Below are 25,813 nucleotides of genomic sequence, written 5' to 3'. Positions count from 1 at the left end.
TTGAGGGTCCGGTTGGTTCTTTCTATGGCGCCGGAAGCCTGGGGATGGCCGGCTATGTGAAAGCGTTGTTGGATGCCTAATGCCTTACAAAGCTCCTGGGTAACTTCTCCGATGAAATGTGAGCCCAAATCGGAATCCATGACTCGTACGGTGCCCCATCTCGAGAATACATTATTGAACAGTAGTTTGGCCGTGGTGGCTGCAGTGTTATTCTTACACGGGAACGCCTCGACCCATTTACTGAAGGGATCTATGACAGTGAGACAGTAGCGATTGCCGCGGGGAGTGGGAGGAAGGGGGCCGATAAAGTCGATTTGTATGCGAGCCCAGAGTCCATCAATTCTCTGATGCTGGAGGGGAGCTCTAGGTCCAGTGGGGTCTGCATTGACCATAGCGCAGGACAGACAGTTATCCACCCATTGTGCTACTTCGGTACGCATGCTAGACCACCAACCAACCTCTTTGACCCTCTCCAGAGTCAGATCCTTGCCTCTGTGTCCCTGCTCGTGGACAAACTGAATCAAATCGGCCCTGACTTCCAGTGGCACTACCCAGTGGCGTTCACCGGCTGTATCTACTGCCCAAACTATGCCTTCCTCTTCTCAGATCACTAATCTTCCTGTCGGGTCTCTTCCTGCAGCTAGGAGGCCAGCTACTTCTGGGTCGGATGTCTGCAGTTGGGCTAGGTCTAGTGTGCCCGTGGTTCCCTGGGCCTGGTTGCGGGCCTGCGCCCGAGTGGTGACAGGATGGAGGGGACAGCCTGGGGCTGGTTCCGTTAAGGGAGCATTTTCAGTGGCGGCTGCCTTGGCTGCGAGGTCTGCCTGGTCATTCCAATGGGCGGTCTCTGAGTTCGTCTTTTGGTGCCCCTTAACATGCGTGACCTGCGTTGGGCCTGTGCGGGACTGAAGGAGCGTGGCTACTTGCTGCCATAGCTGCAGGTGGGCTACGGGTTTCCTATTGCTGGTTTTCCACCCCTGATTCTGCCACACCGGGAACCAGACTGTGGCGGCTTTGGCCGTCCAATCCGAGTCTGTGTAAATGGCGAGTGGGCTTTCTGGGGGCTCAAACTCAAGCACTGCCAGAAGCGCTCGTACCTCAGCCGCTTGGCTGGAATGGGGGCGGGCTGGACCTTTGAGGGTATATGCATCGCTCACTCGCACAGCGCCGTAGCCTGTCTGAGGGGAGCCACCAACGTGAAAGGAGGAGCCGTCGCAGAACCAGCATGTGAAGCCATTCAGTCGGGCTTCCTCTAGCGGGACTCCCCAAGTGACTAGCCAAACAACCTGTGGTGGCGGGTCCAGGGGGCACTCGTGCTCTGTCCCGGTTACTAACAGGCCATAGGGGGCTGGTGGCTCAGTGGCTTCCTTCTTAAATTCTACTCCGCGGTTGACCAAGGCTAAGGTCCATTGTGCTATGCGGGCGTTAGATACCTGTCCGTCCTGTATTTTGCCAGATAGGATGTATTTGAGGGGTGTGTGGGTGGTCTGGACTATCGTGCGTGAGCCACCTATGATAAATTCCCAGTGGGTCAGGCTCCAAACTAGAGCAAGGCAAGTCTTTTCGCATGGGCTGAACTTGGTCTCTACTGAAGTTAGGTTACGAGAGGCATAGGCTACTACTCTAGCGGCTCCCGCTTGCTGCTGGGTCAGCGTGGCTCCTATGCTTTTGTCCGAGACTGCTAACTGGATAAAGAACGGCTGGGTGACATCCGGATGGGCTAGAGCTGGGGCCGCGGCCAGACTACGTTTCAGCTCAGCTAAGGCCATCTGCTGATCTGGTCCCCATTCCCAGGGAGTGTTCTTTTTAAGTAGGGCATAAAGAGGGCGAGCCTTATCTGCAAAAGATTCGATGAAGTCTCGGGAGAAGTTGAAGGTTCCTAGAAGGGCTCTAAGGGAGGGGACGTCGGTGGGTGCAGGCAGCTTGGAAATGACCTCCATTCGCTGGGCGTCCGGGGTGCGACCCTCGGGTCCCAGGGTCAGACCCAGGTACTTGACACTGGTCTGAACCAATTGGGCCTTTTCCCTGCTTGCCTTGAACCCGGTCTCGCGGAGGAGTTCTAGGACTTCCCTCGTGATTTGGTGAGCTAATTCTTCCGTGGGGGCGTGGACCAGAATATCATCCACGTAGCTCAGAACATGGGGCCTCGAGGAAGGTTGAAGGCGCTCCCACATCTGGACTACATGGGCATGGCAAATACTGGGGCTGGAGTGGAATCCCTGGGGTGTTCGCTTGAATGCGTATTGCTGGCCGCGGAAAGTGAACGCGAACTTGTACCAGCAAGACTCATGCAACCGAATGGAGTGGAAGGCGTTGGCCAGGTCTATGACCGAGTAGAACTGGGACCCAGCGGCAATGGCCGTCAGGATCTCGTTGTACTTAGCCACAACCGGGGCAACGGGAGGGGTGGTGGCATTCAGGGCACGGAAGTCGACCGTCATTCTCCAGGTCACTCCATCTGCTTTCAGGACCGGCCACAATGGAGCGTTGCAGATGGACTGCATCGGGAGTATGACGTCCCACTCAAGGAGTCCTTCAGTGGTTTTGGCTATTCCTGCCTCAGCTTCGGCTGGGTACTTGTACTGTCTCTGGGGAGGGGGGTCTTTTCCTTCAATTAGGATGCAGGCACCCTTCACTATCCCACACTCAGCCTTGTCTGTTACCCAAACTTCGGGAAAGTCCTGAACCCAGGGGTCTCCTATGATAGGGGCGAGAGGCAAAGGAGCCTTAAGGGCTGCACATCGATGGACTGCATTGACAAAGTCTGGGCCTCCCGGGATGCGCCACAGGAGCCCGTTTGCTAGGTCAATGGTCAGTCCCTTGGTTCGGAAAAATGGCATACCCAAAAGTCCGTCATCTTCTCCCCGGTTCGCGCATGCTGAAATCCGGGTGGCCAGGCTCCCAACGGTGAGGGGGATGTCCTGCCAGACCGGGGATTCCTGCATGCCGCCTCCAAAACCGGCGAGCTGCATGGTAGTAGGGGTCTGGGTTCCCTTTGTAACTAAGGTGGGACGGAGTATATTAAGTGAAGCTCTGGTATCTATGAGGAGGGTGGCAGGCTTCTTCTTTTCCCCGGGAGTCCCGATCCCTGCCTTTACTGTCGGTCTCCCCCATGTGTCCGGCTTTAGTCTGGCAACTATGCCCACGGAAGGAGACTGGGACTCGAGGCGGCCCTATTCTGATCCTGTGCCCTGGTCGGTGGAAGCGGCGCTTCCTCTAAAGGGGTTGTTGGGGCTCGGGCGTTCCCGGACCGCAGCTATTGGGGGACCCGGAACGGAAAGGTCCGGCGGTAAGGGGGGCGCCGTTGGGGGTACCGGGGGCTGCTGCTGGTCTTCCCAGTCCATGATCGCCTTCATCAGAACGTACGTGGGCTTTCCATCGAATAGCTCCATGTTCGCTCCGATGTTTTTGAGGCGCATCCAAAATTCCCAACGGAGGGGGTCCCTGGACTGGGGCGTGTTGCCGCGGTCCTTGTAGCCCTCGTGGTCGCCTTGCGGTGCTCCCCAAGCGTTAGACTGATCTGGAGGTGGGTAGACCTGGTGGTTGTACGGGTGCGATGCTCGAGAGTGGGACGGGGCTAGGGGCGCATCTTGCGGCTGGGCCTCGTGGGGTCCCTGCTGGGAGGAGGAGCCGTAACTTGGGGTGGGTGCAAAGGAGACTCCCGGGCGGTAGTCCCTTGGCCCTCTTCCCCGGCTGAAACTGCTGCTCCTTCCCCTCAGGATCCCTCCCCTTGCCTCCGAGTACAAGTTGCGGTCGGTACTGAGAGTGGGGGCCATGATTGGCATAAGTGACTGCACTAATCGGTTCGCTCTCCTTCCTACGGGGGGGCCGGGGATTTCACATGGCGGATCGCTCCGGTCTCTCGCAACAGGCCAGCAATGCTCCTGATGCGAGCTTCCAGGTCTCCCCATGAGGGTTCAACTCCTGCCAGGGCTAGGCGGGTAGTACTGTTGAGACCATCTATGACTGCCCTTCTGAACTCTAACTCGTCGAAGTCGGGTACATCGCTTGCGTCTAAATCTACTTCATCTGCTAGCTCAGCAAGAAGCTGCTTCCTAGCTAAGTATGCCTCTGGGTCCTCTCCGGGCTTTTGGGACTCTGCAATGTACAGGGCCTTTAAACTCTTGGTGGGCCATAGGAATGCACACAACTCTTTGATGGACCCGTACTGACTGCGGGTGGCTAGTCTCCGATTAGAAATATAGGCATTGAGGGCCGAGACTATTTCAGGGGTGGCGCATTGGCGGGCCAGTTGGGCCACATCGGAACCACTAGCGGAGGGCTGAGAAGTGGTTACGTGGGTGAACCATTGAATGGCTGCATCTCGATTTAGGGGCCCCATTCGATCTGCTATGGCTTGGAGCTCGTCGGGCCTCCAATTGCGGGTTTCCTTAACGACCCGGTCTGTTTTCCTGCCGTCCTCGTCCATGGATACAATTTCTTTGGTAGCTATTGGATGGAGGGGCTGTGGAGCTTCCTCGGGCTGGGACGAAGGGGATGACCAGCTGTCGGTACTATCTTTGGGGAGGGCCAAGAGGGCGGCGGGATGCACGGCGGAAATTACGGCCTGCTGCATTCCCAGGTGCTGTTTCAGGGCCTCTAGCTCCCTCTTACAATCAGAATGATCCGCGGCCGCGGTTTTGGAATGGTTGTGTTCCGCCATGAACTGGGCGGCATGCGTGAGCTTAGCAATCTTCTCTTGTCCCTCAGTTAATGCGTGCTCAGCCATATCGGCACGAGCGGTGGCCATTTCAGCCTTGTGCTGAGCGTCCTGGAGGGCGGTAGTTAGTCCTTGTTTTTCTAATATGAAATTGACGCGTTCGGCGCGCCACTCAACTGCTCTTCTCTTGTACTCTTTTTCCTGTTCGGTTAACTTAGTCCTGAGGTTCTGGATTTCTAGACGCAAGGCGTCCTGCTCTCGCTCTGACCTCTCCTCTAGCTCCTCCTGCGCTGTTTGCAATTTACTAATTAGGGACACGCTGTCCTGGAGGGCAGTGAACAGAGCCCAAGCTCCATATCTATCCTTTTTGCTAGACCTAGGTTTCTCCTTGTCACAGAAATCCTGGAAGGCGCTTCTAACTATCTGGAGCGGGTCGGGTCCCTTGAAGGAACCGGCTTCCCAAGGGCAATCTCCTTTCTTAACTAGCCACTTCTCCAGGCGGGGCACGGTGGGGTTTGCCCGGTACATTTTTCCTTTCGTTTAGAGCTGATCTCGGGGGAGGTTAAAGAGTGGATCAGCGACACCAGGGGTGGGGTGATTTCAAAAGTCCTAACTTTAGAGTTAAAGGGTATTTTAAGGGTCCTACGCTCGGTTCTTCTCCACTGGGGGAGAAGGAAAAATTCCTATTCCCGTTTCAAGCTTGCCTACAAGCCACGGGACCAGGAAAAGTTTACTGCCTCCGAAGGTGCTCCCAAGCTCTCTAAGCCCAAGAACAAAACACTCAGTGCTTCCAAGCCTCTGCTCAGAAACTGAAGCTCAGGGGTCTCCCAAGCCTATACTTGGAAACCAAAAAGTGTCCCCAAGCCTCTGCTCAGAAACTGCAACTAAGGGGTCTCCCAAGCCTCTGCTCAGGCAACCAGAAATGCTCCCAAGCCTCTGCCTAGAAGCTAACAATGCTCTCAGGCTCTCTACCCAAGAACTAGACTCAAAGTGTCCCCAGGCCTCGCGCTCAGAGACAAACGGTTAAACTGTCTCCAAGACTTGGCCAAAAGACTAAAGCGCTCAAGGACTGCCTCTGCACGTCCCCAAGCAAAAGTGCCCAGGAGTAAAGCTTACTGTACTCCCAAGCGGAAAAGCGCTCAAGAGTTTAAACAACTCCCAAGCAAAAATGCGCCCAAGAGTCCTACTAACTCTCAAGCGAGGTGCGCCCAAGAGTCCAACTTAAAACTCTTAAGCACGGTACAGCCGGCTGCCGCGGGGCTTCAGGAACCTGGCTTTAGATTCCCAAAGCTGACTAAACGAACGGACTAACGATCCCTTCACGTTTCCTCCGGAGTGGGGATTGAAGCCTAAGTGCTGGCAGGAACGGGGTTTGGACGGACTTAGGAGAGACGGGGGAGGGCGGAAGAGAACTTTATATGTGCTGCTTCAGGATGTATATATATATATATAGAGCCTACTTCTGGGATCCCACCCACATAGACGCGTTTAGGCGGCCCGGAAGGTGGCCAGGAACTTCACCAGTTCAGAGGTCCTCACCCACAGTACACCGGTTATAACGGCTGGAGGGCCTTGCGGTGCACCACAAAAGGCAAGTAGTCCAAAGCTGGCTGAAGGAGGAAATGGGAGAAAAGCCAACCCACAAGATAGAAATGCTCGCTAGAGCCACACACACTCACACTTTTAATTCCCTGAGCTCAATTGCGCTCTTTACACAGAGGTCTGGAAAATTTTCCTCTACGGCAGTTCGCTGGAAACACGCGTGTCGACTCACGTGGATTCACACGAACCGGGTTATGCCCGCATTCTCCACCAGTAAACTGTTACCAGAACTGCTCTTATTAATGGGGGAAATTAGCTTTAGCAGTCTGTAACTACAAATTAGCGTGGATCTTAACCTATGTTTACGGAGGTCCTGATTCCAGACACTCTAGTGACAAAGAGGCAGACTACAAACAGTTTCAATCACGTGTATTTGCTAACAATGTGGCGTAAGCCTAAACTTGCACAAGCATACAAGAGAACACACAAGATCTAAGAAATACAGAGTAGGAAATGCAGAGACTTTCGCATTAGCTGGTTCCCAACGATGGTGGGGAATACTCACAATCCTGAAGCGAAGCAGAGACACAACAGCGAGGTGGCCCAATGCCAGCACTGGGACCACAGACGGACAGCAAGGGATTCTGGATAGGATGGCACGCGCCCCATGCGGTCTGGGAGACCGGCTTAAATACCCCAAAACGTACCCTGGGGCTGGTGCTGTACTTGGTGGTTCTCACAGTTTAAAACAAAGGCTCTAATGGGTTACTGAATGGCTTGGATGGGACACTTTGGTAATCTGATTGTGATAAGTGACACCTCAGGAAGAGGGGACAAAAGAGGGAGGGGGAAATCCGAGTGGGCTGAACGGATGTTCCAGCGGCCAGGGCTTGTCCTGATGTCATCAGCTCTGGAATGCGGAGGTTTCTTTGAGATGCATTCTCTAAGTGCCTGGGATGGTCAGCACTTAGTTCCTTCTCCGGGGCGGCTCCTAAGATATGCAGAGCGGGGCGAGGTACTCTCGCTGCGGACGTGGTGTGCCCGCTTCGCCAAAATGGCTTCTCAAAGCAGTCTTCTTCCCTGGGTCTTCTGGCTGCCTGAGAACATGGATGCCGGCTGGGCATAGCTGCGGCTGGATAGCAGGCTGCCCGGTAGCGAGGGCAAGCTCGGCGACCGGCCCGCGGGAGTCTCCAGGCGGGAACTGACCAGGGAGCGCCTAGCCAGGCTCGCTGGAGGTTTCCCCGACAGGCGCCCCGCTGCTAGCAGCGGCTTGGGCCCATATGAGGCAGGCTTCCATGGAGGCAGGGGAAACAGCACACAAAACACAGTCCAAAGCAGGGAACAGGCACGGTCCGTGGCAGATGGCAATGCAGGCACGGGGCACACTTGTGATAAAGTCCAAACACACACTGGGAAGTCCAGATACAGGTCAGGGCAGGGTTGCCCAGGAAAAGAGTCCTTTATGCAGTTATCCAAACATGGAGTCAGGGAACTACACAGTCTATTGCAGCAGCAAGGCAATTAACACGCAGGCAGGAAACTGACCCGTGTGTCAGAACACACACGTGCAGGGCAATCTTCGGTGTAGCAGTAAAACAGTAACACAGGAAACTTTAACACAGTTCATGGCAGGCTTTAAAGCATGAGAGGGGGCCTACTTGGCAACACCATCTCTTCCTGGCCCTTTTGCCACTCTCTGGCCTGACGTACGTCCTCCTTGGCTGACACCAAGTTGGCCTAACAAACGATTGCCTGGGGGGTCTAGGGATCTCATTACCCTGGTAGGGGCAGGGATTCCTCACTCCCACCTTTTCCCCCTGCCACCACTTACCTAGCCAGCAGGGGGGAAAGCGCACTCTCAGAGCAGGTGCAACGACGTCACTGATGTCATCTCGCCACCCTGAGAGTGTTCCTGCGCTTTGTGGCAGACCAATTTGGGCCCCTAATGGGCTGATGTGGGCCCATTGGGGACCCAAGCTGGGCCACTGTGACGCATGCGTGCGCATGTTCCCCCACCTTGCACGATGATGTCACTTCCCAGAAGTGATGCCATTGCGCTAGTGCAGGGCTGCAGGCACAGTTTGCATGCAAACAAGGAATGTGCTGGGACTGACCAGAAGGTAAGCAATGGGTCACCCCTCTCGCTAGGAGGGTAAGGGGACCTGGCAACCTTATGGGGGCCAAGCCAAACCGGGCTCCTCTGATTTTTCTGGGCCTTGAGTTGAGGCCCAATCAGTGAGAGGCATTTGAGGCTTACCAGCTGGCTCCTCCTCCTTTCTGACTTACCTCTTCTGAGGTTTCAAAGGTCTTTAACAAGCCTGGCTGGTATCTCCTTTTTGGCCCTTTTGTGTCTTGGTAGGCCCAATGGCCATTTCAGGAGCTGCTCTGGTTGAAGCTTCCCCCTCCTGCAGCTGTTCGCTGCTAGATGGCCCTACTGTAGTATTCCCATCTCCTCCCCCACCAATCTCAGCCCCATGTCCTCATGGGCTGGCAGGAGGGAAGGTGTTATGAGCCTGGGCCTAGTGAGGCTTAGTGGCTCTGGGGAAGCCTGCCCTAAAGTGACTGCAGGGCCTACATTTCCCAGGTTCTCTTTGGCTCCTGTGATTGGGTAAGAGGGGATTCTGGGGGGAAATTGCACCAATAGGAAAGTAGAGTGATGGTGCCTGAGAGAAGGGATAAAAGGCTTCACAACAATGAGAGGGCCTTTACTCATAGGGAGCAGAGCTGAAGAGAGGTTGCTGCAGACGGAGTCATCCCTCATCCAGAAGGGGTGAGACAGTTTTAAGCCAGTTACCAGGAGACAGTTAAGAACAGTCTAGTTAGATGTGTTAGGGTGTTTTAGTTTATTTACTAACCTATACCATTCTCTTTATTTTACAAAGTTTTGAACACCAGTTATTAATAAACCTTTTTAAATAAAGTTCTTCATTATTCTGCCTGGGTCCTCATGCCTCATTTGGTCACATAATAAATCAAACCTACTAGGAAAGAGTAACCAAAGGGGTTGGTTGGGTGCTCTGGGCCCTTCCAAGGAAACCTATACCAGAGTGGTGGCAGCCTATAGAGAGCTTCCCTGGGCCTTAGCCAGCTGTGACCGAAGGGTTGTCCATTATGGTGGCCACACAAGGCCACCGAAGGGCAGCAATTGTAGGAGACTGCCTGGCAGTGGTGGAGGACCATGGAGGCTTCTTAGCAGCAGCTAGGGTTCTCAGTTCCTCCCAGTCAGGGCAGAAGATCCCCTGCTCCCAGCCTCCACCCCCTGCCACCTCTTACTTGGCTGGCGGGAGAGAAAGGTGCAGAGAATGGGAGCTCCAGAGCGCATGCCTGTTCTTGGGGCAACAACGAAGGCTCTGGAGCACATGCAGACTTTGTGCATGGGCACAATAAGTTCCCCTCAGTGCCTCCCCACAACCGCCTCATCTCCCAGTTTGGGCCGTGGATGACCTGGCAACTCTAGCAGTAGTAGGGGCCCAGGGAAGTTGCTTGGTGGCAGAGGCCCAGGGAGGCTGTTTCCTGCCCCCAAACAACATGGCCCCACCTCTTTTACTCCACAACCACTCTGTGGGATACAGTAGGCTGAAAGAAAAGAACTGGCCCATGGCTATTCAATAAGCTTTGTGACTGACAAGACCATTTGTTTCACTGCATATACATGGTTAGAGCTTGTGTAACTGGACAATAGTACTGTGGAAGTTAGGTTCTTCCTCATTTTCTCAGGAAAAAAACCCTTTTTTGAACCGTTTTAAGCCCTGGTAGGGATGGTCCAATCGATACTCATAATGTGCCACTATTTTCTATTAGTAATTCAAAGCATCATCCTCCCAGAAAAGGAGCATTTTTAATCTGGGAAATTGCAATAATTAGGAGAAAAGAGTTATATTCATCTGTTTCCCAGCATCATAAATTGGTCCTTTAAAATCCATGGGGGCAATATGGGTTGCCCCCATGGATTTTAAAGGACCACATTTATGGCTTGGGAATCCCAATTGTGCAGTTTAGTTAAGTGTTGAGGAAGCTGTAGTGCTTTACTATCTGTCCATTGTGGTGACTTCTTGTAAGGACAGGTGACCAAAGCACCAGCATTTGGAATATCCTAGGCTAGGGTGCCTTGACCTAAAACCACCACTGCAGTTGAGTTGAGAGAGTGGAACCTGCTCTCCTCAACCCCTACAATCTGGGAAGCAGGAGGAAGTGCAAAGATACCTGCTGTCCTTGCTCTCCCCATGCTGTGGAGAGGAGAGAAAAGATGGGGAGACAATGCCCCCTCTTCTCTTCCCTCGTTGCTGTGGAGAGGTGGGTAGCGGCAGGAAGGCAACTCCTTACGCCACCTGTGCTGTGGGAGGTGGTGGGAGGAAGACAGCCCTTCCCCTGGAGTCAGGAAGACGGTGCCCTCCCTCAACACAGTGTGAAACTACCACCTGCCCTGTTTATGTTCCCCAGCACTACTGAAAGATATGAAGCTAAGGAAGAGGGACATTTTCAGGGTTGAAGAGGGCCAGGCCTGCCTCCACCCTCCCCAGTGGAGGGAAAGAAAGATTGAAGAGGCTCCCATGGGCTAGGGGTACCTTTCAGAGCAGCCCCGGATGTTGCTGGTGGGAGGCCAGGCAGAGGGCTGGCCAAGTTGGGGGAAGGTGGGCCACAGGGCTGGATGGGGTCCCTCCACCACTTGCAACTTAATCAATTGTCTAGAGTGTAGGAGACAGACAGTATTATTGTTGAGTCTGCTGAAGAAATGAGACTTTGGAAGGCAAGAAGAATGCACAAAAAGTGTGGCCAATCCTGTGATAGTTCTTTTCATAGGGAAGTGCTTGTCACCTATGTTGGAGGAGCCATGGCATTCTTTCTTGCAGTAGTTTTATTTGGATGAAACCAACCCTGGATTCAGGGTATGGCATTTGTCACTCATATGCATCTGCTTGAACATCTACGCACAGAGAAACTACCCTCAGAAGCCTCCATGACAGCACAGAGGCCTTTGTAGTGTATCCTTGGTTTCTATACTTATTCCTCTGGCTGTTACTGAGGGCCAAGCTACAAGTGACGAATGACACTTGAACGGCAAGTGGATTGAGTGGAGGGCAAGTGAACAGGGAGAAATACACTTGCCGTTCAAGTGTCATTCGTCACTTGTAGCTTGGCCCTCACTGTGCAGTTTTGGGCAAAACTGATGAAACCCATTTCATAAGTTGTATGAGATTTCCTTTTCTTTGGGGAAAAAAACCAAATCAAAGCTAAGCAGAGAATATGTCTAGAACTGCAGCTACCTTAACAAATACAGATTGCAAGGCATTTTCAAGAAATAAGAAAATGATGCTTCTCCTATCATCAGTTGTCGTATTTCAAAAGCACTTTTTCTAAACTGTATAATGATTTCCCAAATAGTCACTATCTTTTCTTAATTTTCAAGCAAACAAATTTAATCAGAAAAAGAAAAAGGGGAAAGCTAGCAAACACAGGTACTCCTATGAAAAACCCTGTTACTTCTCCATGCTATTAACTGGGTAATAAGGGCCAATACAAGGCCACTGGTTTTCATTCTTATCAGTTGTTGGGAGTGCACATTAATGAAGCATCTGTTCCATGTTGTTCCTGGCAAATAGAAAGCTTCTATATACAAAATGCAGATCAAAGGAATCTCTTTGATATTAGCTTTCAACTACCATAGTAACCATGAATCAAAAGCTATCTTTATATTTTGGAAGTGGAAGCTATATTTATAGTTTAGAAACTCATTATTTGGAACATGTTCTATTATGCTAAGAATATCATTCTCTCATGGTAGTTTGGAATGCCATATACAGGCATTTATTATTTAAATTTTGATACGAAAGGAGTCAGTCCTATCTCTAGTTCCAGGTGCTCCTTCTATGACCTTCCGGCAAGATAACAATGCCCTTTTCCCATTGAGTAGTTTATACATTTGTAGAGAAAAATACAGTTCTCTGGCAGTGGTTGCAGGGCAGCTGTAACTGAGTTCACAAGGGACAATTAAACAAGCTCTGAGATGAGTACTTGCATCCCCCCCAACCCTCTGTCAGAATAAAGAGGCAGACACAAGATTTGGGTACTAATGGGTCACTTTTATTTGACAACAACATAAACTTTAATACTGCAAGGGCCTAACTATGCATTAATTATCTAGAACTGACTCGAGCATCTTCAGAGTCTTACGCTAATGCTAGGGGGATAAATGTGTTTGGGTCTGCCCTGATCTCCTCTGTCCATTCTAGACAGTGGAACCACAAAAATGCCTCAGCCCATGGCAGCTGCAGTTTTAGATGAAGGATCAAAGCAGTACTTATTTATGATCAATAAATCTGCACATGTGGTTTCAGCATCTCAGTCAAGGTTCCTTGAAAAAGAGTCACAGCAGGGTTATTAGGGCTTTTATTATAGCACCAACTGGTGGACAGTTGCTGACTAGTTAGACCAGCATCCATGCCAGGTACTTCAAACCTTTTAGCAGTCATATCTTGCGATGAAGGTGTGCTAGAAGCCCCTGTGCCACCCCATTAAGGGTGCTCAGCCCGCCCCTGTCATTCAGTGAGGGTAGGAGGTAGGCCTAAAACCAGCCATGAAATCCACTACCCCTTGTTTGGCATAAGATCATGCAACTAGTCAGACAAAATAAGAGTGTGAGAGAAATCCAAATCCATCTATACACATGATTTGTTTTTTGATATGAAGCAAATATACTAAAAAGCAAATCTCTGTTGCAGAATGATTTTGTTAAGACTTGTGTACCTTCACAATGTGCTGAAAGCATCTACACAAGTAGTTTATTTTTACTCCACCTTTTCCTTAAAGACTGTAAATCAGAATGTTAGTCTCACAGGAATACTGTAACAAGGTTTAGAGTCTGGTTTCCCGTGCCCAGCGAATATTATAGACTCTGCTGCTGCTATTCTTATGGAGAAGAAAGCCATTTTAAAATGGATTGTACTTTCTAGTTCCAATAAGTGGTTCATTTGCATTACAGAATGTGGGAAAGGTTGAAGTGCTGTTGCGTCATGTGCAAAAAAACACCCTTAGAAGGCTATTACTATCTCCCTTTACTATCAGAGTCATTTCCAGGATAGTTTGTTTAAAAATAGTTTTCAAGGTTTCTTTTCAGGAAATGCTCTTTTGCTGAATTTTTCCTATGTATTTCACAACAGGACGCTGTTTTCCTAATCCCCATCTGCCATTTTTGCAATCAAAAGTAGTATGAGGAAGTCTAACTCTCCAGATTTCTGCTTCTAAGTGTGGCATACAGCAAACACTGGCTTAATTTCCTTACTTACAAGTTTTTATTTTTAGACCCATGATGTATTTTTTCACTTACCCGTCATCACTAGAAACTTGCTCTATTTCAGGACTATGCTGAATGCTGAAGGTTATTTGCACATTGCAAGTAGGTTTTCCCTACATAATCTCTCTGGATCTGTCCTATAATTTCTCACCAGCATTTTGGGAAAATAAGGAGGAGGGGCCTGTTGGAGTTGGGGGTGGGGGGAGAAAGTTGTCTCCCCATTCCAAAATTTGTGAAGAGACCCTCCTATACTAGCTGCATTGTCCATTTTCAGTTCCTTATTTCCACTTCTGAATCTCTCAGACTAATAGAAATCCCATGCTTGACTGAAGTTTCCCACAGTTACTCAAGATGTAAAGGTGCACTAAGATATTTACAAATGTCTCTTTTTGGAGTCATATACTTCGTAGGGGTGCACAGCAATAAATAAATAAAATTGGCTGAATTCAGCTCTTGTATTCAGAAATACCATAAATATTTGGTATTCTTGAAATCCAAGTCAGATTCCCAATTTGGGTTCAGTTTTAACTGGAAACACTGAATATGTCTATTATTCCCTATGGGGAAAACTATCCAGGGGGCTGGTGAGGGAGCATTTTACAAGAAAACTTCACCAAACTTGCAAGGATCCTAGCCATGCCCATCCACTAAAGATCCCCCAAGTTTCAGGAAGACTGAGCTCATGGGTCCAGTTCCACGGAGCCTTGAAGTTGCCCCAGCCACTTTCCATTGTTTCCAGCATGGAAAACATTTCGAAAACTTCCAAGGCAACCCCAGGTCAAAAACCACTTCCTAATGCAAGCTGAACCAACAAAGTCCAACAGAATCAAAATGAAGCAAGGGAATCCCACTAGAACCAAAGGAACCAAACCATATGGAAGAATCCCACCAGAACCAATGTCATACCAGAGACTCCCATCAGAACCAAAGCAAGGAGAAACAACACCTGAAATCAGCAGCAGCCCATACAAGGGCTTTCTCTGAGGTGGCCCCTATCCTGTGGAATGACCTGCCTGAGGAAGTCAGAAGAGCCCCCACTCTCCTGGCTTTCCGTAAACGATGCAAAACCAAACTATTCAAAAAGGCTTTTTACTCAAATGGGAGGGCTGTATTGTAGGGAGGGGGTCTCAGATGCTTCACTAACGAGTTGGGGATCATAGACTTCATCACTATTTTTGCCTTATATATTATCTGCTGCTTTAAATATGTACTCCTATGTACAACCAGCACTCCATGTTGTCTAATGTTAGTCCTAGAATTGATTATGTTTTGCTCCAGTATTTTTCTCCTCTGTCTTGGATCCTTGCTAATGCTACGTCTTTTAAACTTGTATCTGTTTACCCTATGATGTTGTTTATGAAATGTACTTGATACTCTGTTTACAACTTGAGTCTTAAACAGCAATCCTTATTCCACAGAAGGAGAAGCAAAATGTTAGTTATTATGTAACTTAACAACAACTGCCAAAAATTTTGCTGTACACAGAGTAGTTTGTTTGTTACTGTCTCTGAGTAGCCATGATGATTTTGCTTCTGGAGAGAGTTCTGATTAAATAGTGGGGTGATCAATTCAGCTCTTAATTCTGAAAATTTGGCACAATTAAAGAAGATATGATCTACAGAGTCAATTTTGTTGCTGCCACAGTTACAGAATCTATCCGAATATGTAATTCCACTTAATCTTCCTAGCATCACCGCCGAAGGTAGGGCATTCAGGCACACTAGCATAAAAGCCCTTCTATACTTTGGAATAAATTAACTCAGATGGATAATTTGGCATTTTTGTTGGAGGGAGTATGCCAACTGAGATGGATGAGCACACTCTGGGCTCATAATCGAAGTCTCTCAGACGTTTTCTGATGAGCTGGGTCAATTCTTGACTGCTCATTATCTCCATCACATCCTGGGTAATACCCAAGTATGAACATTTGTGATCCAGTAGTCTATCCCAGTTGTGACAGATGTTTTCTTGCCATTTCATTTCTGTTGGCCATTGTTTTCTTGCCATCTATCCCAGTTGTGACAAATGGTTAAAGACACGTGATGGAAGAGACTGTTGCATATATTGGGATAGTGGCAGTGCAAGGCTCCTGCTGAACCTTTTCCTTCCTGTCATTTGCATTTTTACATTCACATTTTCACTTTTTAAATAGTATTTGCAGAATGTGCAGAGGTTTAGAGCTGGGGCACAGCCAGTGAATGGCATCTATGCAATTCTTCTAAAGGCCCCTGGTGTAGGTTATATGTAATACTGCCCTGCAGATACACATCCTGATGTGATGTTTGAAGGACATGGTATTCAGGGAAAAGCCAGATTTTTGCTACTCCAGCTAAATCCAGCCTTCCTCAATCAAATCAGAGAATCCAGGATCCAATCTGGGAACCTGGATCCGGAGACCCAGATATATCCAAGTTAATCCGAGTTTATACAGGGAACGTTGCTTCAGCCTCAGACTGGCTCCTTCTTGGGCTTCTCTTGCATTTTTCCCAAGAAGGGAGGGGGATGAGGAAGGGGGTAGTGAGGTGAGGCCAGAGGAGGGGGAGTGAGGCAGGAAGGGGAGAGTGAGTGGCCAATTTGTGCGGGAGCTCTCCTTGTCTGCTTGGCTTCTGTTAGTGACACTGGTTCAGTTGGGCTAAGTTGCAACAGTATCTCTTGCTTCAGCATGGTTTGCCTGGAATTCTCTACTTTGACATGATTCTCTGATTTGATGTTGGTCTTACTTCATTTTGGTTCTGTGGGGATTCCATTTCCTTGCTTGCATTTGGGAGTGTGCCTTGGCCATGGCAGCCTTGTCCCTATGTCTTTCTACCTGGGAGCCAGTTTGGAAACTTTCTCGTGATAGGAAACGATGGAGAGTGACTGCAGGCAGATTGCTCGGGGGACACTTGGGTAATAGGGGGAGGCTATGTGTTGCATTTGGAAGTATGTCTTGGCCATGGCAGCCTTGCCCCAGTGTTTCTGCAGTGGTAGTCAGCGTTGACTTTTTCCCATAGAAAACAATGGAGAGTGGCTGGGGGAACCTTGTTCAGGGGCCAATAAAATTGGATGCCAGGGTCCAGTATTCCCAAAACTTGTTGGGTCTTTAGAGGATAGTCAGGTTCCTTGAAAATTTGGTGACATTTTCTTGAAAAATGAAAAAAAGTGCTCCCCTCCGTTGCTAGCTTCTGGATAGATAATGGTCAAATAAATCCAGGATTCTCTAATCTTGCTGAACCGGTTTAGAGAATCTTACCGAGATCTTCTTAGCAAAAGAAATGTTGTAATAATTTTATCTTGTAATAAAAGCAAAATATGTTTCATAACTTTTGTCTTTCTCTGGTACAGTGGAAGCTCTTCATCTGGGAACGTTAATGGCTGCCCATGGGTATTTCTTTCCTATCTCAGACCATGTTCTAACACTGAAGGATGATGGAACCTTTTACCGTTTCCAAGTAAGTACTATTGCATTATTTTATTGACTTTACACTACTTAGCAAATATTTTCTTCAAATCTTCTTGCAATATTTGAATTAAAAAAGCAACATTCTGGAGCAGATTAGTATTACGTAATATTGGCTTTACTATTAATTCTCTTCAATTTATTTTACTTTTGGTGGGAATTTTTTTCTTGCCCATCCATCAAAAGATTCCTATAGAAGTTTACGAATAAAAATGTATTAATAAAATATAATATATAAATACATAATTCTCTAAATTATAAATGCAGATACTACACTTCACCAGCCGCAACAGCAGACTAAATATATAAAATAGAGAACATTTTAAAAGTTATACAATCAAGTAAAATGTAACCAACTGCATCATATATATATATATATATATGATGCAGTTGGTTAGATTATATATATATATATATATATATATATATATAATATAAAAAATACGATGGAACCTTGTATATATATATATGTGTGTCATATATAAATATGATGGAAATATATATATAAAAAGACAAGTGTCCTGATTGACTCATCAATGCCCAGCCCAAACCCCTGGACCTAGAAACATGAAATTTGGGGAGAACATTCCTTTCATGACGTAAACACCCACTAAGAAGGGATTTTAAGAAATTCGCCCTCTAAGGGGTACAATGGCTGAACTCCTTCCTTCATGATCGGGGACAGAGGGTGGCAGGAACATCAGGGAACAGATGTCCGCTCACCAATCTTTGGTAGGCAGTGTCCCTCAGGGGGCGATTCTTTCCCCAATGCTATTTAATATCTATATGTGCCCCCTCGCCCACATAGTTCACAGTTTTGGGCTGGGTTGTCACCAGTATGTGGATGACACCCAGCTCTATCTGTTGATGGACAGCCAGTCTAATCTTGCTCCAGATTCCTTGGCCCAGAGTCTTGAGGCCGTGACGGCATGGTTATGTCAGAGTTGCCTGAAATTGAATCCCCTGAAGACAGAGGTTCTGTGTCTGGGTCGTGGGGCAATGGAGCTAGGGACCCAGCTCCCAGCCTTCGACAGGGCACAACTGAAACCTTTGTTGATGGTGAGGAGCCTGGTGTGACCTTGAATGCCACACTTTCAATGGTGGCCCAGGTCATGACCATTGCCAAGTCTGCATTTTTTAATCTTTGACAGACCAGGCAACTGGCACCCTATCTTTCACCCCAGGACCTGGCTACAGTAATCCATGCCCTGGTCATCTCCAAGCCAGACTACCGCAACTCACTCCATGCTGGACTGCCCTTGGGCCTGACCCAGAAGTTACAGCTGGTCCAGAATGCAGAAGAACTGGCCAGTTTGAGCGCACATTCATCCTGTGCTGTGCCAGCTGCTTTGGCTCCCAGTGGAGTTCCAGATCCAGTTCAGGGTGTTAAATTTGGTGTTTAAAGCCCTTCATGGACTGGGACCTGCATACCTGTGGGACTGCCTCTCCCATTATGTCCCTACAGGGTGTTGCACTCTGCAGACAAACATCTCCTGGTGGTCCCCAGCCTGAAGGCCATCCATCTGGCCTTGAACAGGGCCAGGGCTTCCTCTGCCCTGGCCTGGGCCTGGTGGAAAGCTCTCCTGCTGAAGATCTGGGCCCTGCAGGAACTGTCACAGTTCCGCAGGGCCTGTAAAGTAGAGATGTTCCGCCGGGCCTTTGGCTGAGGACCAGCGAGTGTCATCCCCTCTTCCACCTAAGACCACCACTTTTTCTGAGACTACCCTCAGCCATGTGTTATGCTCACATGTATGGCCCATATGCGAACTCCTGACTGTTTGTTTAAGCAGCCTACGGATAAGGTGCCTGGACTATTTTAATGACTGTCTTAAGATTGTTACTGATTTTATAGTTTTCTGATTAATTTATTGTATTTTATGGATGTTGTGAGCCACCCTGAGCCCATTCGTGGGGATGGCGGGGTATAAATCAAATAAATAAATAAAAAAGAGGGTAAAATGTGTTTTTCCAAAGGGATACAGCTGTTTGGCTGGTAGGCTGCTGCCTGTTTGCTCCCCTGCCCATTGCCAGCTTGGCCACTCTTCCCTGATTGGGCCACCCTTTTAAGGTCATTTGCATATGCAGGCTGACTGGAGCCCACAACATTCCACACCTCATCCACTCAGAGACAGTTGGAACACAGAGGTCATTTGCGTATGTGGCCTGATTGGTCCTCACCCCCCACATTCTAAACAGCATGCAGTTGCTATTGGGAGTCACTGAATGTGTCCTGAGGTAAAATGCACCTCCCAGTCTTCCCTTTAAAGTTCACTAGGATTGCCAATCTCCCTGTGGGGTCTGGCTTTCCTGTGTGGCTGGCAGGCTCCTGCCTGCTTGAACACCCCCCCCCCGATTGGTCAGCTGTGGAACTCTGTGTTCTGTGGTAAATATTAGGTCATGGAGACTGTAGATAGTTGAAGAAAGATGGTACAAGGCTTCTGAATAGGGATAACATGCTTCACTCTATTCCAACACCTTTGTGAAGCTCGGGTACTATGATACTATACTACAAAACCAACTTAAAAAAAACCCCACACAAACCAAAAACTGTTACATACCCATAAGTGTTATAACTAGATTTAAAGTAGTTAAATACCATAGTGAAACATGGGTATCAAGCTAGTATGATATAAAATTAAAAAGAAACAAATCAATAAAAAGCAGTCAAAAGAACAAGGAACAACAATAATTAACCAAAACAGGAAAACATACATGTGTATACAGACACACTCATACACAAACCCCTCTAGCATTGTGAAGGGAAAATGAATTAAAACACATCAAATTGCAAACAAAGCCCTGTTAAACTGGTATTCTTCCTTGACACTGAAGATTTAATGGGTTTTATGCTAGGTTAGTCATTGAGGGAAGGACATTCTACATGGGGTGCTAGCAAGGGTTGCAAATCTCCATGCAGGGGTAAGAAATACCCAGGAATATCCCAACCTGGAGCTGGTGATCCTAGTGCCACCACCAAGAAAGCCATACCTTTCAAAACAACTTGCTTCACCTCTAAGAAAAACTGGAGATATAGCAGAGCCTTTGATATTAGCTGGTGGGCACTTTAATGACAGTCTTATTCTTGCATTCTAGAATGATGACCCTGGGTAATCTTTTTCTTGTTTTGCTCATTGTTTTGTGCAAGCTTCTGTCAGGCCCAGGCTACCCTCTAAACTTGGCTTATCATGCCCTCTTATGGCAGGCAATCTCCTGGTGATTTGCTCCATTGCCTGCCGCTGCTCTGAGTAGCAGTGTGAGAAAAATTAAGAAAAAAAGCTCTAGCTTATACATCTGTAACTCACTTCCAGGTACAACCCAGAAGTTACAATAGGTAGCTATAGGAGTCACCAAAAACTCTATGATAAAACCAGTTAGTTTTACCATAGGGTTGTGGTGCTTCCTAGAACTATTCATTGTCACTTCAAGGTTGAACCCACAAATGATGTAGTGATGTCAGCAATGTTGCTGACAACCCTTGCTAGCACCGCATGTAGAATGTCCTTCCCTCAATGATAACCCGCACATTCCTGCCCCCTCAACACTCCTGCTGTTTGCCAGGCTCTGCCTACCAACCCTACCTATAGCAAACAGGTGTGGACACTCATGGCAAACTTACCTGTGCCCCTTGTACACTATATACAGTTGATGATGATTGCTGATGGGGAATACTTTTCCTAGGCTGAAAGCTAGTTCCAGGCATGCATTGGTTTTCTTCTGCAATTTAAAAGTGGTGAATATTGCTTGGAAAAAAATAAGTAACTCTTTCCTGCCTATTCTGCATCTAACGCCCAGCTCTGCAAACATTTAGGTATACATGAGTAAATTAACCTACCAAAGGTTTTCTGAGTATTTATTTTGATATGCAGAATAGTATTTAAATGCATCCAGTTGACATAGTTAGCAACTTCCCAGAACAGTTAATTGTATACAACAAAGCAGTCCAGGGCCGTTTCCACACGGCTTACCGCTGCTCGTAACTAGGGGTGTGCAAGGCCTGCCTGTGGTGGGGCAGGAGAACCATCTTGGGGGGGGGGGCATAAAATGGCCCCCCAAAGTGGGATCAGCTTGGGCTTTGGTGGAGGGTGGGAGGACAGGTAGGAGATGGGCTCCTGAAGGTTGGGGGCATTTTGCATGCAAAATGCCACCCCTAGCCAGACAAGCCTCTCTTATTTCCCCCATAGGAAATAATGGAGAAAGGGGGGGGGCTAAGAGCAGCATCTTTGGGAGGCCATAAAATGCCCCCCCCCAAAGTGGGATCAGCTTGGGCCTTGGTAGGGAGGACAGGTGGGAGATGGGCTCCTGAAGTTTGGGGGCATTTTGCATGCAAAATGCCACCCCTAGCCTGACAAGCCTGTCTTATTTCCCACCATAGGAAATAATGGAGAAAGGGGGGGCTGAGAGCAGCATCTTTGGGAGGCCATAAAATGTCCCCCCAAAGTGGGATCAGCTTGGGCCTTGGTGGAGGGTGGGAGGACAGGTGGGAGAATGGGCCCCTGAAGGTTGGGGGCATTTTGCATGCAAAATGCCACCCCTAGCCAGACAAGCCTCTTTTATTTCCCCCATAGGGAATAGTGGAGGTGGATAGGGGCACCTTCTTTGGGAGGCCATAAAATGGCCCCCCAAAGTGGAATCTGCCTGAAACTTGGGGGAGGGTGGGAGGACAGGTGGGAGCAGGTTCCCTGAAAGTTAGTTGCATTTTGCTTGCAAAATACCACCCTTAGCCACCTAGAAAGATGACTTGGAGAGTGTAGAGAGGATGGAGAGTGTAGGAGGATGGGGGCACCTTGTTTGGGGGGGGGCGTAACATGGCTCCCCAAAGTCCAATCTTTCTGAAACTTTGGGGATCGTTAGAGGAGAGCTAGTAGAAGGTCTCCACCGAGTTTGGTGTGATTTGGACAGAAAGTGCCCCCCCCCCAGACTCCTGGAAAGCCAGGAGAAGGTTTTCTCATTGAAAACAATGGCCGAATCATTTCGGCAATCTCTGTTTCAGTATTACTGAAATTTTTCAGTATCCAGAAAAAGTTTCGGTAATACTGAAAAAAAACTGAAATGGCCCTGATTTGGTATTTTTAACCTAATCAGAATACCGAATTGCGCACCCCTACTCGTAACAACCCGGAAGATTGCACAAAAAACGCGGAAGATCGCGTTTTCTTGCGCAAGATCTGCGTGAAGTCACGTGACATCGTGTAAATCTTGTTTGAGAAAACGCAATCTTCCGCATTTTTTGCGCGATCTTCTGGGTTGTTACGAGCAGCGGTAAGCTGTGTGGAAATGGCCCTGGTATTGCAATGTGTATTCCTTCCTAAGATAAATTCCAGTTGTAAAGGTTTTGTTCTGTTTTGCTTGTTTTACAGACACCTTATTTTTGGCCGTCCAATTGTTGGGAACCGGAAAACACAGATTATGGTCAGTGTGGATCTCTCTCCTCTTTCACTCCGGAGTCTTGCATTCTGTGGATGACAATCTCATAACTGTCTTTTTTCATTTAAACCTGGCACCACTAAACTCTTCTTGGCCTTACTTGTCAAACCCAGGACAAGAACTGCTAATGCTGAGCTCAAGATTGGCTTTGGTTTACAAAGTTTACTAAGGCAGAGGTCAAATCTGCTCATGAACTGGGAATACAAAAATAGCATTCTTTTTACCAAACGCTTTATTAACGCAGTGACTCAGAAGAGAAACTGAAGGTAGTGGTTCTGCCATTTTTGTTAGGTTGGAACAACAGCAAGCAGCTGGCTAAAGACTGCTTAAAGCTGAGAAATTCTTCTGAGCCGATAAAATAGACGTGTGTCAGTGAATTCTGTGTACCTTTTCAGTCATCATGACTTTAAATGGCCACATATACTATTATCTTATTAACATATGTAGATATACCTTTACTTCAAACTGGCACACAAAAAACCATAAAGGTAAATCAAGTGACCTCTTGTAGCTTTCTGACCAATGATAACAAGACTCCAATGCTATAAGTGGTCAATTAGTTTCCTCCTAGAAATCAGATTTTTCAAACTTAATTCAGGAAGTTAATTTCTTTTTTACATTTCTACCCTATATTTTGCATCCAGGGCTTTAAAGGAATTAAATTGATAATTAAACATGAAACATTTTCAGCATATTTCAAAAGCTGGCAGTTGACTGATTCAGCTAAATGTGAATTCAGGCATCATTTTTAGAGACTCCTTGTGGAACTATACTCTGTACTGTATGGTGCCCTGCCTGTCTATTATGTTGGATATTCTTCTTCACTTTTCTGGTCTTCAGGCAGGTAAAAGCAATTGATGAGGTATCTGCACATTGGTGGTGGAGAGTGCCCTCAAGTCATAACTGACTTATGGCGACCCCTGATAAGGTTTTCATGGTGAGCGACTAACAGAAGTGGTTTGCCATTGCCTGCCTCTGTAACCCTGGTCTTCATTGGAGGTCTTCCATCCAATTACTAACTAAGGCCCGCCCTGCTTACCTTCTGAGATCTGACAAGATCTAGCTATCCAGGTCAGGGCATCTATACACTGAAGGACTGGAAATTATGAAAGGTAGAAGAGAACTTGATCTTTAAATAAGACTCTGGCATAAAAAAGCTTAGGAAGGGCATGATAATGCTGGCGGAAAGACTTAAAGTTGTGCTTGTAGGTCATTAAGCAGATTACTCTGTGCCTTTGAATGTAGCTGAGGAGGGCATTGGAAACCTAGAACAAGGAAACTGGGGACTGTCTACTGTTGCTGTTAGTTTGTGCATGTTTTAATTGTATTTCAGCTCTAGAATTCATTCCAGAGATGTGCATTCTCAGTAGCCAAGAATAAAATTACAGGGAATTAAGGCAATAGCCATTTTAGAACTTTCAACCGTCCATTTATATTGGTGCTGCATTTCTATGTGCATTTCTGTAGGATTTATTTATTCATTTACTATATTAGATTTTTAGTCTGCCCTCCCTGCTGAGCGGGCTCAGGGCGGAGCACAACATTTTAATTTACATCAAACACATAAAAGCAGATAAAACATTACAATAAAATTTAAAACACTACATACAATAAAAACTTCTCCTCAGATGGCGATGGAAGTGTTACCTGAAGTAGTCTCCTTGCAATAAGTATGATTTGTGGGGGGAATTAGCAAGCAAGAAAGACAGCTATATGAGAGGCAGTAACCACGTGGATTGTATCACCTGCTTTAACCGAGTCCCCTCCCCAATAGAACAAGCGAGTCTGGTGCTTAATATCAAACAATAACTTTTATTAAGAACAGGGCTTCATGCACATACACACAAAGTTACTTGGGGGAAAATAATTACACACACACACACACACACACACACACACAGAGTCCTAGGAAATGTAGTCAGAATTGGGAATAGAGATAGAGGGAGTAAGTATACCTACCTATCCTGGAGAAGGGATCCAGTCTATGGAGGAAAAGAGTAGCTTCGAACCCCCGCATCCTCGGCCAAGAGAGCAAGAGGCTTAGGGAAGTGACCCTAAGGGAGAAGCCAGAAGGCTTGCATGATTTGAATGGGGCCAGAGCCTACTTTTATAGGAAAAATGTGCCCTGAGGTGGAGGAGAGTCCTCCTAGCAGTTAGGGCAAAGACTCTAATGGTTAGCTCCTGGGCTGGACAAAAGGCTTGAGTAGTTTGATTGATAGCTGCCAGGGTGTATGAATATAAATGTAAAACTAGTTCTCGTGCTGCACAAAAGGACGGTTTTCCTGATGAAGTACACCGGAGCTAGGTTAAGTATTTTTAGGGAGGGGATACATTGTGCCAGGAATGACTATACGTGCTTATGAATGTCATTTGATCAGTTCCTCAATCACGGATAGGAGATCTCATCATGGGAGGAGGGAGAGGAATGTGCTAAGTGAGGTTGACGCTGCGAGTCCTTTATTGCGCTGGTCACGGGCGAGGCCAGGAAGATATCAAGTCCAATCGCCGCTTAATCACCCCACATTCCTTTGTGGCATTCCATTCATGTCATGTCTCCCGGGCGGGATTCAGCAAGTGCTAGAGGTCCTCTGTTGGCCAAACCGCAGCCATTTTACTTCAGAGGCCTGAACAGTGTTAATATTACCAGCAGCCATAAATATGAAGCTGCTATTAAAAATGGCGGAGGCTGGGCCGACCGTTTACAGAAGAGTTACTTCATTTCAGACATGGCCCATATATCCATATCTATAGATATATATAGGGTGGTGGATAGATCTTTTCAAGTCAAGTCAAGTATAGCGGTAGCCTGAAAATGGGGTTATCTGGAAACAATCCATTCAAATGATATTTGGTCAGGAAAGACCAAACAGCAGCACAGCGTTCTTCCCCCTTTCTCACATAATCTTAGAGCCCACTTTTTCCATTCACTGATTCATCATCACTTAGTGACTTATCACTCAATGTGCTGCTGAATGACTGAATTGACTTTACTGAAAAATAAAATATGTGAGGTACAGTCTGTTGCCTTGAAAGTTCTGCTTGCAGTATTCGATTGGAGGCAGCTATTTCCATATGTAAGGTGGCATCATTAAAGGTTGCCCTTGCTAAGTGATGTGCATGCACGTGTGAAGATTAGAGGTTTTCCTGGACATTCTTGGTTGCTGGTACCTGTAGCTAGACCTTCTAGAGGAGATGTGTTCTTGTCATACTGTGTGCATTTTTAAAAGCCTAGTGATACGGACATAAAATTAGTTGTCTTCCTTTCCTTTCTCTTTAAGTATAGTCTAGCTCTTATTTCAACAACTGACTCAGCTTCTCAGCTCTTATATATATATAAATCTGTGGGTTTCCTACTAAGTCAACCTATGTGAGATGTAATTAGTCCACTTATTTCTTCATAGTATGGAACCTCATAATTATCTGGTCTTTCTTGACCAAAAATAAAAGTGAAAATAAAAAC

At 47.4% G+C, this 25,813-nt stretch overlaps 1 protein-coding gene across 1 annotated transcript in view; it reads left to right on the top strand.

The window, feature by feature from the left end:
- The window catches only part of RGS7 (regulator of G protein signaling 7), a 359,013-nt gene that overhangs the window by 261,321 nt on the left and 71,879 nt on the right, over positions 1–25,813 (top strand). Inside the window, exons 4-5 of the mRNA XM_054992858.1 lie at positions 16,815–16,921; positions 22,287–22,338. Coding sequence (XP_054848833.1) covers positions 16,815–16,921; positions 22,287–22,338 — 159 coding nt within the window. The remainder of the gene's footprint in view (positions 1–16,814; positions 16,922–22,286; positions 22,339–25,813) is intronic.

Source organism: Eublepharis macularius, chromosome 1 (genome assembly GCF_028583425.1).
Source record: "Eublepharis macularius isolate TG4126 chromosome 1, MPM_Emac_v1.0, whole genome shotgun sequence".
Taxonomy (NCBI): domain Eukaryota; kingdom Metazoa; phylum Chordata; class Lepidosauria; order Squamata; family Eublepharidae; genus Eublepharis; species Eublepharis macularius.
This window is presented reverse-complemented; position numbering and strand designations above follow the sequence as displayed.